This window comes from Leuciscus leuciscus, assembly GCF_965113295.1.
Source record: "Leuciscus leuciscus genome assembly, chromosome: 5".
NCBI lineage: Eukaryota > Metazoa > Chordata > Actinopteri > Cypriniformes > Leuciscidae > Leuciscus > Leuciscus leuciscus.
In genome coordinates, this window is record NC_138729.1 from 5,712,765 (window position 1) to 5,730,176 (window position 17,412).

Genomic DNA, 17,412 nt, shown 5'->3' on the forward strand with positions numbered 1-17,412 from the left:
CAAAGTCTGCTTGAGCCACACAAGTTAAAAAAATTAAATAAAGAGTTTGAATACGCCTTTTGCCAAACTCTTTTCTCCATTTTCCGATCACATATCAGTTCGGAAAATCTTTTTTTTTTCAATAAAAATAATGAAAATATTTGAAAAGTGGAAATAAAGTGCCTAACGACTGTTTAATATCGGTTAGGGGAAGGTGGTTTTAATAATTTAGTCATTTACACTATTACTGCATCCTTTTAATGTACAACAATACTGAGGTGCAAGTAGTATCTGCCAGAAATAGCATCTAACAACTATTTGCACTTTCTGCTACATAGTGTAAATAGAATATATCACTATATTCACTTAGTGTAAATAGCATCTATTGCAAGAAAATAAGCACTTTTAAAGTTGAAACTAGTAGCTACTTTTGGGTACAGTTTTTAAAATTATTATTTTGGCCTTTGTTTCACCATAAGAAATGAGATATTTCTGCTAAGACATTCAGCTTTAGGCTCACTTCTGTTTTTTTTTTGTGTGTGTTTTTTTGTGCAAATCTGCATTATGGAAGCCTTTTATTCTTTTGGGTTTGAAGTGTGGTGACCATTTTAATATTTCAGCCATGTTGTTGGAGGTGACTGAAATAGGAGTGACCACAGGATGACCAAAACCAGCCAGAGGAAATGGACTGATGTCTCAGGTTAATGTTTAACCCTTCTCATAGGAACAGCACACACAGTCACAGCACTCAGCATTAATGGAGGAACTCAAAAAATGATCTAACATTCAAAGTAGAGGCAAATAATGATTCACAAAATTATAGTTCAGCACTACCAACAGTTGGTTGTTTCCGTTGTTATTTGTTTGTCTTAATATTCACTAGGTGTTGTGTAAAGTGATCTTGCTTTTTTCTTTTTGTACGGAATTCGTGACTTGATGCTTTTGTTGCTAAGGTAAGTGTCTTTGTTTTGCACTGTTTTTAATACTTATCGGGTATATAATGCAATGTGATTTATATAAAGCTTTTAAAAATTATTTTCAATTGTGATGCCTGCCTTTGTGCAAGGAAACGACAATTATATGCAAATAATTGATCTATCTAGCTACTTTTCAGAGAGAACGTTTTTTTTTTAAATTGGGTATAATCTCCATTGTGTGTGGGTTCACTATGAAGGCTGGCATGTTTTGCATGTATTTAAAGAGTTTTGAGCAGATTTGTCATTGGGCCTCATTCTTGAAACCATAGAAGTTCTTAAAACTATTCTTAAAATTATTACAGCAATCCAACAATTTGTGGACAAATGGTTTGTCGAATGATTTACACAGATATTTGTGCAATCCTTCATGAATAAAGCTAATTGCATTTTTTAGTACTTGATTACATTCTAAGAGAGTGTACAAAAAATCTTGTCCTTAAACTTTTATTCATCAATACTCTCTGAATTTGCAGATGCACCCCATTCTCTAAATGTTAAACCACCCTTAACCTTTTTTCCAGGGACTTGACCAGTTTTTTTGTGGAATAGCCAAATCCTGCTGGAGCATATTTCCAGAGTTAATGAGCTGGATTCTAAAACGTTACACCTGTGAAGTGACACTAAACTGGCCATAGTATCACACAGAGATCCAGCAGTGGGAAGGTTAGTCATGTGGAACTCTCAACCTGAAAGAAACCATGCGGATATTTTCAGATATGAACAAAATTGTGATACCCACCAACATGGAGAAACTGTCATTGAGGTTTAAAAAAACAAAAAAACAAGCTCATCCTTTTCATATTTTAATCCAGCAAGTGGTGTTAACATCTCTGAAATAAAATGGCTCTATTGCATTGTTAGACCAATGTTGTGTAAAAATGTATTACCTCTTGACAGTCCAAACAAATTAAATATTAAATATTACAAATTGTAGTTAATTCAGTGACATTATTTCTATTTCGTTCACCATGGAAGGTCAAGTTGAGCTATTACATCACGCTATAAAGGGCACTACACAATTCTACACAAATCAGTGTTCTATTTATTACAAAATTTCTCATCAAATTAGTTTTTATTTATTTATAGCTTTTATACATTTATTCCTAAATAATAACTAAGAACACTGTAACAAATTTCATGTTTATTATATTTAATGGATGTTCAGCTGTTCTTTTAATAGTGAACTTAATTTTGGATCATCAGTCATCAAAGCTCTCTCAATGTCACAGACACTGAGATGTGCCTTTAACTGATTACTCAGTAAAAAAAAAAAAAAAACGAACACATCATGAAATTATTTACTTTAGTAGATTACGTTGTATCCATTGTTACCGCAAATCTGCGTCAGATTAGTAACGGACTAGATTCCAGTTGTGAGTGGAGCATAGGGCACACCAACTGCGATTTTAGTGTTCCGGCTAATATTTGGCACTAATTCAAACGTAACAATTTATTATGTCAGGTAAATGTATCATGCCAATTTCATAATCATTTCAAAGATAATCAATACAATAACATAAAATGCCCTGAGATAAAGAATAAAAGATGTACCTTACTCAAGAAATACATGATGCTGAGTGTCTTTATGGGCCAATCTCATTACAAATCGCCCTGAGCCTCTTGTTCTCTTTCTTTAAAGGTCCCATTGCATGAAAATTTCACTTTATGAGTTTTTTTAACCTTAATATGAGTTTCCCTAGCCTGCCTATGGTCCCCCAGTGGCTAGACGTTTTGATGGGTGTAAACCAAGCCCTGGGTATTTTTGAGAAAATGAAAGCTCAAACGGGCGAATCTCGAAATCCTCTCCTTATGTTGTCATGAAGGGGAAAGGTTACCTCCCCTTTCTCTTCTTTGCCCGCAAAAAGAATTTGGCCCACCCATGAGAAAATGAGCTGCGCGAGCGCAATATTGGTTTTTCCTCGAGAGACATCATGGCTTGCAAACGAGCGTCATGTCGTTTCTCTTAGTAGGATGAAAATAATCTTACTTAAACTGTGATTAATATATATATACAGAAAGCGATCAAAGAACAATCCCTTTCCAATCGCCCAAGCTGTCAATCACACAGCGCGAGTTTATCTGGACACTTGCCAAAACTCGTTATGAAATCAATGACGCTGTTAAACTGCACAACGAAGCTCTTACTGTACTTGCCTCATGTTTGCATTGGTGAAATCATTAGTGAGAGTGCAGAAACTGCGTTGCAATGATAAGATCTTCATTCACGCGATCAACAGGCTGTCATCTGCTCAGTGCTCATCACTGCAACCTTTTAATGTGATGGGAATAGATCTAAATACTTAAAAAACTTCTCACGATTCGTTAATCTCGATAGCTGTAATAGTAAAAGTTTTTGAGAGAGTTCCACATGTAATGCTAGATATTTCATATGCAAGCATGTCAGCCAATCACAGCAGTGGGCGTTTACACTGAAGTCTCACAGCAGACACGCCCCTTCAAACAGAGCGTTCAAATCAGAGGCTAAAATCAGGCTAGGAAATATGCCTTTTATTTCTAAATTATAACAACTTTTGATCTAAAAAACATGCTAACATAAGGGCACCCCAGGAAACATTCTAAAATAATCAAATAATCCATGCAATGGGACCTTTAAGTACTCAGACCGAGACAGAAACTTCTTTCACATGGAAACATTTGCTATTAATGGGCATTTGCATTCAGAGTTGACACCTTTTGAGGGCCGGATGCCATTTGCCTGGAAGACAAACCCTCCTCTGTAAGCAAGTTATCTTTAAACTCTTAAAAACTTTATTGCCTTTTGGTTTGCTTCTGTGGAGACATTTCAAAGGATACCAAACATGTCTAATACTGTATAATAATTATTCACATTAAACCATATAGATTTTTGGGTGAGAGAAGGAACGGGGGAAGAGGGAAAGAGATGTAGATTAGGATGATACTGAGGTGAGACTCTCGAATGTTAGTGTTCACGAGAGAGTTCAAATGTTAATTTCCTTTGTTTTCTCAGAGAGTTGCCCTTGTCTTACAAGCTTTCATGTTATATTATTTTTAATTAGTCTTCCCACCTCCTTAGTCTTCCTTCCACAGTCTCATATGACTTTGCCCATTCGTTCTCAATCACCCCCACCAAACCCACGGCACATTTTAGGGGATCTGTTAAAACTCGATGGGCTCAGAGGAGGAATGAGAGACGCTGCTTCCCACTGTAACTTAATCCACTGGTGTCCCTGTTGATAATATCACACAAGCAATACCCTGAGGATAATATCACACAAGCAAGTCTGCAGAAAGAGTAACTGAAAAATCCCCACCACTGTTGACTGACAGCCTGTGTGGAATGAGCAAAAAGATTTTGAACAATACCTTACAAACCTTTAAAGACAGGCCTACTGTCAGTTAAGAGGATGTTAAAGGTGCTCTAAGCGATGTCACACGTTTTTTAGGCCGAAACATTTTTTTGTCACATACAGCAATCATCTCATTATCCACTAGCTGCCTGTCCCCTGAACACACTGTAAAAAAAACGCAGTGTCTGTAGACAGCCCATGCTCCACAAACAGCAACAAACACAAACTGGCCCAGCCTGGACCACAAAACACAACAAACAGTGTTCCAGCCAATAACCGACAAGAATGATTTGGATGTGGTGTGGGGGGTTAGTGTGCGTGCACATGAAGGGGGGTGTGGGGAGTGGAGGAGAGAGAAGGATGAAGAGGGAAGTTAGCCAGAGGAGAGATGTCCTAGACAACGACTAACGTTAGAATTATATTCTCTTGAATTTTGATATGGCCGACACACGACCAAAAAGACGAAGTTCCGATGAACAAATAGCAAAGAAGAGGGAAAAGGAGAAGGAACGCGCTAAGTCCCGAATTTACATCGGAAAACCCTGTTTCAGGAAGCACGGAAGGGAGGGGACGGGATGAGGAGGGGGAGGGTCGAGCTAGCCTCCGTTTTGTTTGACATTACTTCGAACGTCAACAAGAAGTGACATCACCCAACATCGCTTAGAGCACGATGGTATATGCTTTTGATGAGGTCATTTAAAAAAATTATAATACTTGTATTCAACAGCAAAATTCTGATGAAATAAACAAATTATCTATGATTCTGCAACGAAATCTCCACCAATCAGAGAATCAAAAAGTGGATGGGCACTGTTGCTGCTTGGCCAATCAAATTCAAGAACTGTTGTATCAGTATAAACATTCATTGTTTTTGCCGTTTTGTTCAATTAACTAAGTATCCCTTTTATGTTTTCTTTAGGAAGATTCAGCATTCGACCAATCACTGTGTGGCGAATCAAAAATCAAACTACTGTCAATTCCTTTCATGGGCCGTGGTTTCCTCGATCCATCACACAATGAACAGGAGAGGAATTTACTGGAGGAAGGAATGAAAGGATCAGCAGATCCGCAAATAAACCCATACATGATCAGCAATGTGGGTAGACTCCCCAGCTCCTTCACCACTCAAGAATGTGTTGGTGCATCTGACACTTTGCATATCTGTTGATTCCATCAACTAAAGGAATTGCATTTTAAATAAATAAATTCTGGTTGAAGAAGGATTTGAAGAAACTAGAGTAAATTCCAAGACTTGCTGCCCTGCCAACATCTACCTTGCTCCATGAAGGATGCATTAGAAACCAACTGAAGCAATGAGGTTTCAACTGAAGTATTACTTGCATTACCTGGTTCTATTGGGCTTCAGCTGTGTAATTTCTACCTATGGCCCATATCAGAGGGCCCAGAAGACAGGGGACATACTGCTGGGGGGGCTTTTCCCGATACACTTTGGGGTGGCCTCCAAAGACCAGGACCTTGCAGCAAGGCCAGAGTCAACTGAGTGTGTCAGGTAGAAACACAACATGCTAAACTTTTCAAAAGTTTTTAAGTGGTTTTCAAGGGCTTTTAACTGACCTTTGGTAATTAACACAATACTTTTACCCTTCACACAATTTTTGCATTTTATGTATTTGGGGAAAAAATGTATTTCCAGCCATAGCAAATGCCACTCTTAAAGGGATAGTTCACTCAAAAATGAAAATTCTGTCATTAATTACTCACCCTCATGTCGTTCCAAACAAGTAAGACTTTCGTTCATCTTCAGAAAACAAATGAAGATCTTTTTGATGAAATCTGAGAGCTTTCTGTCCCTCCATTGACCTCTACACAACTACCACTTTGACGCTACAAAAAGTTAATAAAGAGATCCTAAACTAATCCATATGAATTGAGCGGTTTAGTCCAAATTTTCTAAAGAGACTCGATCGCTTTATATGATGAACAGATTTAATTTAGGCTTTTATTCACATATAAACATTCATCAACTCATCCATCAGTTGTGGTAAACGGAAGCTCAAGCATGTTTTGCTTGACGTGTGAGAACCAATGATGTTCATTCTCGTGTTACGCATCACGTTTGAGCTTCAGCAAGAGGTCTCGCGTGTCAAGCAGGTTCAGTTGAGCTTCTGTTTATGTTCGCTGATCAATGTTTAATTGTGCCTAAATTAAATTTGTCATCAGAGAGAGAAAACTCTCAGATTTCATCAAAAACATCTTCATTTGTGTTCTTAAGATGAATAAAAGTCTTACAAGTTTGGAACAACGTGAGGATGAGAAATTAATGACAGAATTAACATTTTTGGGGGAACCATCCCTTTAAGAACTTTAATCAGCATAGAAAGCCATATTTAGTATGAGGATACTGATCATATTTTGTGTCTATCTCACAGCCTTTTTTCTTTTGTGTCAAATTAAACATGTTTAGTCAATTCTAGGTCCATTCCTTATTGTTTAACTTGACTACTGTAAATGACAAATATGACTCAAAGTGTGAGTCTTTATCAAACTACACTTTCTTTTTCCAGGTATAACTTTCGTGGATACCGTTGGCTGCAATCTATGATCTTTGCTATAGAGGAGATCAACAACAGCTCTACTCTTCTCCCAAACATCACGCTTGGCTATCGTATATTTGACACGTGCAACACTGTCTCGAAGGCCCTGGAGGCGTCGCTAAGCTTTGTTGCACAGAATAAGATTGATTCACTCAACTTGGATGAGTTCTGTAACTGCACAGGGAACATCCCATCAACCATTGCAGTGGTTGGGGCGTCTGGATCTGCAGTGTCTACAGCAGTGGCTGACCTAGTGGGCCTCTTCTACATTCCTCAGGTTCTTTTGCATTTTTAACATCAATTAGAGTAGTTTCTGTGGGAAATTAAAAAGTAAGAAATGGGCTTGGTAAATGTATAATGAATCAGCTAATTTTGGAAGAAGATTTTAAAGACAACAGTTGCATTACTGGATTACCTTAAAGAAATGCTTTAAGGCAAGACACCACAGGTGAATTGGGTAAAACTTTTAACTAATAGATATCACTATTCTTCTTTAGTTGATTAATCGCTGTATTAGGGACAATTGTTTTGTATTACAAGTTCTATGGAATGTTATGTTTCAATGATGCGTCATTAAATACGCACTAATTTGCATACTTTCTGAACATTGGATAAAGCCGGGTTCAAAATTATTTTTTCATTTTATTGACACATTAAAGGTTTTTACAGAGGGGATTTTGGATATCTCTTTTTATCATTTCATAAATCAGAAACAAATGTCAACAGCCAGAAAAAAAAGAAAAACAAAACTTTTTCACAATGTGTATATAGGAATAAAATGTTTTATAAATCAGGTGAGGGATATATGACCGAACCCCCTGAGTAAAAACTTTCAGAATATAGATAGGAGTAAAAGAGTAAAGTTGTATGGAAAGAGTATGTAAGTGCTGCTAAAGTAAAGATTTCTGGCTAATTTTGAGAAAATAGCCTTTAAAGATATGTATTGTAATCGAAATTTAACAATGCAAATGGATAAAGTGTAATAAAATAAGCACTTAAATGTGTACTTTGGATGCTTTTTTTCTTTCCACTTGTTATGGAAGAAAATTAGCTCAATCTCAAAATTGAACAATTCATGAAAAAACAAAGGTTTTGTCTGTAGTGTCTTGCTTTAAAGGAGTAGTTCACTTAAAAATAAAAATTCTGTCAGTTACTCACTATTATGTCATTCCAAACCTATATCCATTTTTTTATGTGGAACTCAAAGGGAGAAGAAAGTGTCTGTATAGTGGCTGCGAATGTCTGAGACGTTAAAGTAGTCCATGCAACTCATGCACTATAGAAGGCATAAGTATTCTGAAGCCAATAGCTGAGTGTGATGAACAGACTGAAATTATTAACCTATAACGATAACTGATGAACCTTATGTGTCAAATGAACATCAATGACCTCAAACCTCATTGTTTCTAACACGTCTCTTGACGTTGTCATATCAAACCTCACATTAAGCTTCAGAAAGCGCAATATTTGATTTGAAAGCTAAAGAAGAGGGTAAGGGTAAATTTTTTTATTTAAGTGTTTTCCTCAATGCTTGTAAAAAAAATAAAAATAAAAAATTGCTATGGGTTTGGAGGACTTGGAATATAGCATTAGACATCCATACTTTTTTTGTGTCCTTTTTGGAGCTTGACAGATATGGTCACTATGAATTGTCATTTTATGAAAAAGCTGCATGAAAAATTACACTGAAAAAGAAATATATATATATATTTTTTAAAATGTTTGTAAACTGTCCCTCTCCTCTACTGTCTTTCAGATCAGCTATGCTTCGTCCAGTCGCCTTTTGAGCAACAAGAATCAGTACAAATCCTTCATGAGAACTATCCCCACAGATGAGTATCAGGCTATTGCGATGGCTGCCATCATTGACCACTTCCAGTGGAACTGGGTGATTGCTATCGCCTCTGATGATGAATATGGCCGTCCGGGGATTGAAAAGTTTGAGAATGAAATGTTTCATAGGGACATCTGCATCGATCTCAATGTTTTAATTTCACAATACATTGATGAAGCTGAGATCCGCCGTCTGGCAGACCGCATCGAAAACTCCACTGCCAAGGTCATTGCCGTGTTTGCTAGCGGACCAGATGTCGAGCCACTTATTAAAGAGATGGTGAGGCGAAACATCACAGACCGGGTCTGGCTGGCGAGTGAGGCATGGGCCAGCTCTAGCCTGGTTGCCAAGCCAGAGTACATAGATGTCATGGGAGGAACGATTGGCTTTGCACTGAGGGCTGGGCACATACCCGGCTTTAAAGAGTTCTTACAGCAAGTCCATCCAAAGAAGTCCAGCCATAATGAATTTGTGAGGGAATTTTGGGAGGAGACTTTTAACTGTTACCTAGAAGATAGTCCAAGGAATGAGGACAGTGAAAATGGCAGTACAAGTTTCAGACCTCTGTGCACTGGTGAAGAGGACATTGCAAGTGTTGAGACGCCGTACCTGGACTACACGCACCTAAGGATTTCTTACAATGTGTACGTGGCTGTTTATGCCATAGCACAGGCACTTCAGGACATACTCACCTGCACACCTGGAAAAGGATTGTTTGCTAATGGCTCTTGTGCAGACATTAGGAAAGTTGAAGCTTGGCAGGCGAGTTACTTACCATACAACATAGGTTCCCCTCTTCTCAATTCTAGGAAAGTTTCATACAAATGTAATGATATTCATATGCCTCTCTTTTTTTTATTCTAAAAGGTTCTGAAACAGCTGAGACACCTCAACTTCATAAACAGCATGGGGGAGCGGGTGCGTTTCGACAACGGCAGTGAGCTCTCAGCAAATTATACCATCATAAACTGGCATCGATCACCTGAGGATGGGTCTGTTGTATTTAAGGAAGTTGGTTATTACAGCATACATAACAAGAACGGGGCCAAACTTTCCATTGACAAGACAAAAATACTGTGGAACGGCCATCTTACTGAGGTAAGCAACAGTTCCCGAATTTCTTGGCACATAGTTCACACTGTCAGTCCAAATCCGATTATTTGTGTATCCGATTGGAATCTAATCTAAAATTATTGATGTCCACACTGTGTGTCGCAACTGATCAGATCCGATTTGTGTGTTCTCGCAGCTCTTTCGTTTTCCAGAATATCTGTATTGGTTTCTATCTCAAGAAGGAAGTTGGTAGGAATACGCCAAATACAACAACAACCGCGGGATGATTAGATAGAGATGTTCTCTTATTTAAATTTTACAACATGACAATGTGTAGCCGCCTCGCTGGTCTGCTGTCTTCTGAGGAAGCGGCAGAACCAGAACTGGCTCTGCTCACTTTTACCTAAACTCGTGACTTCAGACTCGTGACAGAGAAACTTGCGCTCTGCAAGTGAACGTCGTCTTGTGGTGCCGTCTCAAAGAGGCACAAAATCTCTTTCTTTGACCTTTACCTTGACTGTTCCCTGCTAGTGGAAGAAACGACTTAAAACGCATCTTTTTCGGCAACACTTGATCCATTAATACTAACATCTCTTCTATTCTATTCTATATCTATTTATAAAATAAAATAAGTACACTGCATTAGATTAAACTGGGAAGGGTCATAGCACTTACATATTGTTGTCCTATTGTTATTTTAACTGCTTCTATTGTTCTCATTTGTAAGTCGCTTTGGATAAAAGCGTCTGCTAAATTAATAAATGCAAATGTAAACCGTGATGTCTTTTTTCCGTGATGTCATCTCCGTCGGTTTCCAAACATGTCTCCATTACATTGTAATTTTCTGCTAGTTCGGCACTTTGGAACAACACAGCCTTGTTTGTTATCAATTACTCACTATGTTGTTTCAAACCCATTAGACGTTCGTTCATCTTCAAAACACAAATGAAGCTAATGTAAATGAAATATGACCATCCACTGAAAGTCTATTCACAGGAAACTCTGATGCCTCAAAATGTTCATAAAGAGATGATTAAAGAAATCCATATGTGTTGAGGAGTTTAATTAAAGTCTTCTGAGGAGAAACAATCGCTCTATATGATGAACAGATTTAACTAGCAGAGCACATACAGTAGTCAACATTTGAAGTGGATAAAAACAGTTCATAAAAGTTGCCCTAAGACAAGAACGGGTATTGTTCCAAAATTCATGTATAACTTTGATAAAAGGTTTTGATCCACTTCAAATGTTGACTGTTGTAGATCACTCAAATTTAATAAACGGAAGCTCAAGCTTTACATACGAGAACCAGTGAGGTTCATTCTTGTCACGCCAACACATTTGAGCTTCCTCACGAAACAATGAGGTTTGTTCTCACGTGTCAAGCAAGTAAGGTTGAGCTTCCGTTTACCATGTTTGATGTGCTTTATGTTAGCTGATCGATGTTTATGTGAATTTTTGGGTGAACTAACCCTTTAACTAATGGCGAACCCAAAGGATCCTTGTCCAGTCATTTACAGCAGAAAATGTGACTTGTTTTATTACATGAGCCAATTCAGTGTTTCTCTTTTCTCTGCCAGGTGCCATTTTCCAACTGTAGCGACGAGTGTGAACCTGGAACCAGAAAAGGAATTATTGATGGCAAACCCACATGCTGCTTCGAGTGTACAGAGTGCTCAGATGGGGAGTACAGTGATCATAAAGGTTAGCAAATGAATAATTCAGCAACTTAATATCTATTAGAACAGTCATTTTCTTTTGCTGGTGGAAGCAGCAATGGTGGAAAGAGACAGTATCAAAGTATACAAACATGAGTCAAGACTTAAAGCAGTGGTGTTCAATCCTGCTCTTGAAGGGCTTCCTAGCCCTTAAATAATTAAACACCTAAACCAGCTAATCAAGGTCTTCAGAAAACACAGAGCTTCCAAAACACAGATTCTTGAGGGTAAGCCAAAAAAAAAAATGAACCACGAGTAGTTTTTTTAATGGATGTCATTGGAGGAGAGGCTTCAGTAAGCTGAATAAACAGTTTTTATGAGGAAATGGCTCATCACTTAATGAATTGACAGCCTGTCTGCTAATCTAGTTCAACATATTTTCCATTAAACATAATTTTTTTTTTTATTGATTTGCCATTTTTTGCTGTTTTATAAGAGAATTTTGTAACGGGTATGATTTAGCATCAGCTTCTTATTCATTAATATGGTATCCTGTCATACAAATTTGAAGCAGCCTCAATGACGAACGAGGCCTCCAGAAAGCGCAGCCGCCTTAACGAGACAGCATCTGATTTAGGATCACTAGAAACTAGTGATGTTTGATTCTTAAATGAATTGTTCTTTTAAGCTGGTAACTGGTCGAGTCAGTTCACAGAATCGAATGGAATCGAACTTTAGTTCTGGGTTGATGACTCAAGCACATATCGAAGTACAACGCAATCTCATTGTATTTCACCGAATGAGCCAATGAGCATGTCCAGATGACTTATTGAATCAAAGAACCAATTCAAAATTAACGAACCCTCAGAAAACTTTGACGTTAGAACCGACTTGTTTGCTTCTTTTTAAGTAGGTTATTTTTGATTTGTTAATTTCAAACTGGTTCTTTGGTTCAATAAACTGTTTGGACAAGCTCATTGGCCCATTCGGTGCTTACGTCATCAACCCAGAACAAAAGTTTGATTCAGTCCAATTCTGGGAACTGACTCGCCCGATTACGGGCTTAAAAGAATGATTAATTAATTCCAGAAATGAACATCACTACTAAAAATTTTCTGGCAGGTGAGTTGGAGCTAAACTCCTCGACTGTGTTCGAAATCACCCCATATTCCCTCATTCACTATTCCCTACATTAAGCCACTAATATAGTCCACTTGAAAGAGTGAATGTAGACAGGAGAGAGAATTCGGACACTGACATTCAGTGTCCGAATTCACTCTCCTGTCTACATTCACTCTTTCAAGTGGACTATATTAGTGGACTAATGTAGGGAATAGTGAATTTTGTGACGGATATTATTTAGCATCAGCTTCTTATTCATTAATATGGTATCCTGTCATACAAATCTGACTGCAGTTCAACGCTGTCAAGGCCTTTAATGTAATTAGTTAATAAGGCGTGATCCAAGTCAAAACCAGTCGAGTCAGTTCCCAGAATTGGACTGAATCAAACTTTAGTTCAGGGTTGATGACATAAGCACCAAATGAGCCAATGAGCTTGTCCAGACAGTTTATTGAACCAAAGAACCAGTTTGAAATTAACGAACAAAAATAACCTACTCAAAAAGAAGCAAACAAGTCGGTTCTAACTGTCAACGTTTTCTGAGGGTTCGTTCATTTTGAATTGGATCTTTGATTCAATAAGTCATCTGGACATCCTCATTGGCTCATTCGGTGGAGTACAATGAGATTGCATTGTACTTCGATATGTGCCGGAAGGGCTGCCGCTTTGGCATAGTTTGTGCATGCTGTTTAATAATCATTTGAACTTAGCAAACTGGCTGCTCCAGTAGTAAGATGAAAAGATTTACCTTGAACTCTGCATGTATAAACCTTAATTAAGCAATTTAATAATCAAGTAAAAAGGGATTTATTCCTGTATGATATTACACTGTAGCCACATTGGACCAGCGGTTTGGAAAATGGATGGATGGATGATTCAGCTGCGGGCGAAATCTTCTGGCAAGACGTGGGAATTCATTTGGCGTGACCGTCATGTCACAGTGCATTATGGGTATTCTCTAGCCATTGAGCGTACATCGGTTGTACACTCGTTACTGCGGTGCATTGTGGGATTGAATGAGTGCACTCAATAAGTGTTTCTAGCACTGGAGGGTTGCCATCCTGCAGAGTTCAGTTCCAAATCAAACACACCTGAACCAGCTAATCAAGGTGTTCAGGATTACTTGAAAATCACAGGCATGTTGGAGCAGGGCTGGGACCAACGTCTGCAGGATGGTAGCTCTCCAGGAGCAGAGCTGGCTACCCCTGTTCTACAGCATTTATTAATCGTAGTTATAGTTAATTCGAACATTTGACAATATCATTTTTAATATCAAAAGTTTTATCCGTTAACATTAGTTTGAACTGACATGAACAAGCTGCATTTTATTTACCAGCATTAACAAAGATTATTAAATGTAAAGACTGTATTCTTAATTGTTAACTGAAGCATTAACTAATGTTAAGAATTGAGACCTCATTGTAAAGTGTTAAAGGACAAATCCAGTGAAAAATGAACCTAGGGGTAATTAACACATGGTTACCGAGTCGATCGTTCCCTGGGGTGCGTTTTCATGATAATCGAATGTAAAGAGTTTTATTTATAAAAACAGATTAGCTCATAACACTAGTATATGGGGCAGAGAGTAAGTAAAAACACATCGCAAGTTAATACCACTAACAAGGCTCAAAATAGCCTCACACTAACACGGTATCATGATGAGGGTCCATACATGCAAACCGAAGCATTGAGAACTTTGTAAGTGTACAGACAGTTTAATAAGAAGATACTTTATAAAGACAGTACATTACGCGTTTACATGCAGGATCCATTTTGGAAAACAGTCTCGACTAATCGAGTCACGAACGCCGCGCTACGTTAGATTTCACTATGCGTAATTCCTATCGACCAGCTCACTTAGCGCGGCGTTCGTTGCTCGACTAGTCGAGACTGTTTTCCAAGATGGATCCTGCATGTAAACGCGTAATGTACTGTCTTTATAAAGTATCTTCTTATTAAACTGTCTGTACACTTACAAAGTTCTCAATGCTTCGGTTTGCATGTATGGACCCTCATCATGATACCGTGTTAGTGTGAGGCTATTTTGAGCCTTGTTAGTGGTATTAACTTGCGATGTGTTTTTACTTACTCTCTGCCCCATATACTAGTGTTATGAGCTAATCTGTTTTTATAAATAAAACTCTTTACATTCGATTATCATGAAAACGCACCCCAGGGAACGATCGACTCGGTAACCATGTGTTAATTACCCCTAGGTTCATTTTTCACTGGATTTGTCCTTTAATGTAATTATCGGAATATTGTATTTTTTTACATTTTGTATTTTATTTTCTCCACAGATGCCAGCGTTTGCTCTAAATGCCCAAACAACTCCTGGTCTAACGGCAATCACACTTCTTGCTTTCTGAAGGAGATTGAGTTTCTGTCCTGGACCGAACCTTTTGGGATCGCTTTGACCTTATTTGCGGTGCTTGGGGTTCTGTTAACAGCTTTCGTGTTGGGTGTTTTTGTGCAATTCCGTGATACTCCAGTTGTGAAAGCATCCAACCGAGAGCTCTCATTTCTTTTGCTTTTCTCGCTTATCTGTTGTTTCTCTAGCTCTCTTATATTCATCGGCGAACCACAGGACTGGACATGCCGTGTACGTCAACCAGCCTTTGGAATCAGCTTTGTGTTATGCATCTCTTGCATTCTTGTTAAAACCAATCGTGTCCTACTAGTGTTTGAAGCCAAAATCCCCACCAGTCTCCACCGTAAATGGTGGGGACTAAACCTGCAGTTCTTACTAGTGTTCCTGTTCACATTTGTCCAAGTGATGATCTGCGTGGTTTGGTTGTACAATGCTCCACCAGGGAGTTACAAAAACTATGACATTGATGAAATCATCTTCATCACCTGTAATGAGGGCTCCATGATGGCGTTGGGATTCCTCATTGGCTATACATGCCTGCTGGCTGCCATCTGTTTCTTCTTTGCATTCAAGTCTCGGAAACTTCCCGAAAACTTCACGGAGGCCAAGTTCATCACATTTAGTATGCTCATTTTTTTCATCGTTTGGATCTCCTTCATCCCTGCGTACTTCAGCACGTACGGCAAGTTTGTCTCAGCGGTTGAGGTCATTGCCATTCTGGCTTCCAGCTTCAGTTTGCTAGCCTGTATCTTTTTCAACAAGGTGTACATCATTCTCTTAAAACCATCCAGGAACACAACTGAGGAGGTTCGCTGTAGCACAGCAGCTCATTCATTCAAAGCAGCAGCGAGGGCAACACTACGACACAGCTCTGCCTCCAGAAAGCGATCAGGCAGTGTGGGTGGCTCCTCTGCCTCCTCGCCCTCTTCATCGATCAGCATGAAGACCAATGGGAACGAAACAGAGTCCCCTTCTACACGCAGACACAGTCAGAAACCAAGGGTGAGCTTTGGAAGTGGAACAGTCAGTCTCTCCTTTAGCTTTGAAGAAGCTAGAAAGAACTCTGTAAAGTGATTAACAAGAACTTTTGGATAAAGAATATGGTAATCAACAGTCTCCAAAAGTCCCTTTCTCCAAAGTCCTTTTCTAGAATCAACCTCCACTAACTGTGAAAACAGCCTTGAACACCTCCCAGTCTTCAGGCACAGACTAATCTCTGTCAACAATGTTTAGACCTGCCAGAACTCACTGACACAAAAGACTCATTTTCGTGCAAGCCATTTGTTGACCACAGCTACAGTCTTTCATTGGCACTTTTTACGTCACTCTTTTTAAGGCATCTGCTGTATGTCTTAAATGTAACACAGAAGCAGATAAATAAAACAAAAACACCTGATTTATGTCTAATGTGGTTTTCTAGTCCCTTGATAATAGTTGTACTATGTCTCCTGTGTACATTTGAGCCAAAGGTCTTTAAACCTGCTCCAGGAACAGGGTTGAGAAACACTTCTTTAAAGCAGTAATATGTTAATCGAAATCCTCGTCCTGAAGGTTTCATCCTATTTAGAAATTCACTATTTTTACCAGGGTTCCCATGGGTTCTTGAAATCCTTGAAAGTTTGTGAATAAAAAAAAATAAAAAATAAATCAAGGTCCTGGAAAGTTTTGGAAAATAAACATGCATAGATTTATTTTGTGCAAGAAGTTTTCTAGAAAAAATCCATATTATTCCCTCCGGTCGGATGAAAGTGTTATTTCGCCAAGACTTCTTGCCTATGCACACTAGCTTGCTTGATTTACGTTAGTTACGTGCATTTACGCGTTACGTTAAGTGTTTCCCACGTGAGGTACTTTGTGTTGTACGTTGCCATGACGTTCACGCGCACACAAAACTACTACGATGGTACCTCAACGTTAGTTGTTGAACACAACAAATATGTCCCCATATTAAGTCCTTGAATTTGAGGGTATTGTACCCGGAAAGTCCTTGAAAGGTTCTTGAATTTGAAGTTAACCAAGGTGTGGGAACCCTGTTTTACAGATATTTTAAAATTATATCAATGTACATGAACGAGGGGCCTCATTTATACAATGCACATAGGATTGGATACTAAATTCCATATATTTTATCCTACGTCAAAAGTGAGAAACAAATCTGGATTTATAAAGGTAGAAACTGACATGAAAATGTTCTTATGCATATGCTATCTGGAGAACAATGAACAATTTTTGTCGCTCATATGCACATGCTGCACACACGCTGGATTTGCTTGCCCATTGATGACGACTTCTGAACCATTAAGAGATATTTGTTGCCATTCTGTGGGTGAAGTTGATTGTGCTTGAATTTAAGATGAACAGGGATTTATTTAAAAAGGGATGCATTTATTACGTTTTTTTGTGCATACAGATGTTTTATAAATCATTCATAGCAATGTAAGACCTGAAGTGAACAATTAAACCATATAGATTTTTGGGTGAATTTCAGGTGATCTCAGCATGAGAGAGAGACGAGATGGGGATGGGAGAGAATT

The 17,412-nt window shown here is 38.4% G+C and overlaps 1 protein-coding gene across 3 annotated transcripts; it reads left to right on the forward strand.

Moving 5' to 3' along the window:
* The first annotated feature begins 719 nt into the window (after window positions 1-719).
* Window positions 720-16,274, forward strand: casr (calcium-sensing receptor). Of its 3 annotated transcripts, XM_082170932.1 has the most exons (8): window positions 720-932; window positions 1,478-1,619; window positions 5,205-5,795; window positions 6,811-7,117; window positions 8,597-9,436; window positions 9,542-9,772; window positions 11,308-11,431; window positions 14,808-16,274. In XM_082170932.1, the coding sequence occupies exons 3-8, from the start codon at window positions 5,599-5,601 to the stop codon at window positions 15,950-15,952; spliced, it is 2,844 nt and encodes a 947-aa protein (XP_082027058.1). In that variant the 5' UTR covers window positions 720-932; window positions 1,478-1,619; window positions 5,205-5,598; the 3' UTR covers window positions 15,953-16,274. The 3 variants fall into 3 exon arrangements, with proteins under 3 accessions (XP_082027058.1, XP_082027059.1, XP_082027060.1); XM_082170933.1 differs by lacking the exon at window positions 1,478-1,619; XM_082170934.1 differs by lacking the exons at window positions 720-932; window positions 1,478-1,619 and adding an exon at window positions 2,173-3,693.
* The last annotated feature ends 1,138 nt before the right edge of the window (window positions 16,275-17,412 follow it).

Bases quoted from the DNA above. Each gene is read 5' to 3' on its own strand.
- casr (XM_082170932.1), top strand. From the start codon at position 5,599: ATGAGGTTTCAACTGAAGTATTACTTGCATTACCTGGTTCTATTGGGC. The intron at 5,796-6,810 runs GTAGAAACACAA...TTCTTTTTCCAG, and splicing joins GAGTCAACTGAGTGTGTCAG to GTATAACTTTCGTGGATACC. The intron at 11,432-14,807 runs GTTAGCAAATGA...TTTTCTCCACAG, and splicing joins GGAGTACAGTGATCATAAAG to ATGCCAGCGTTTGCTCTAAA.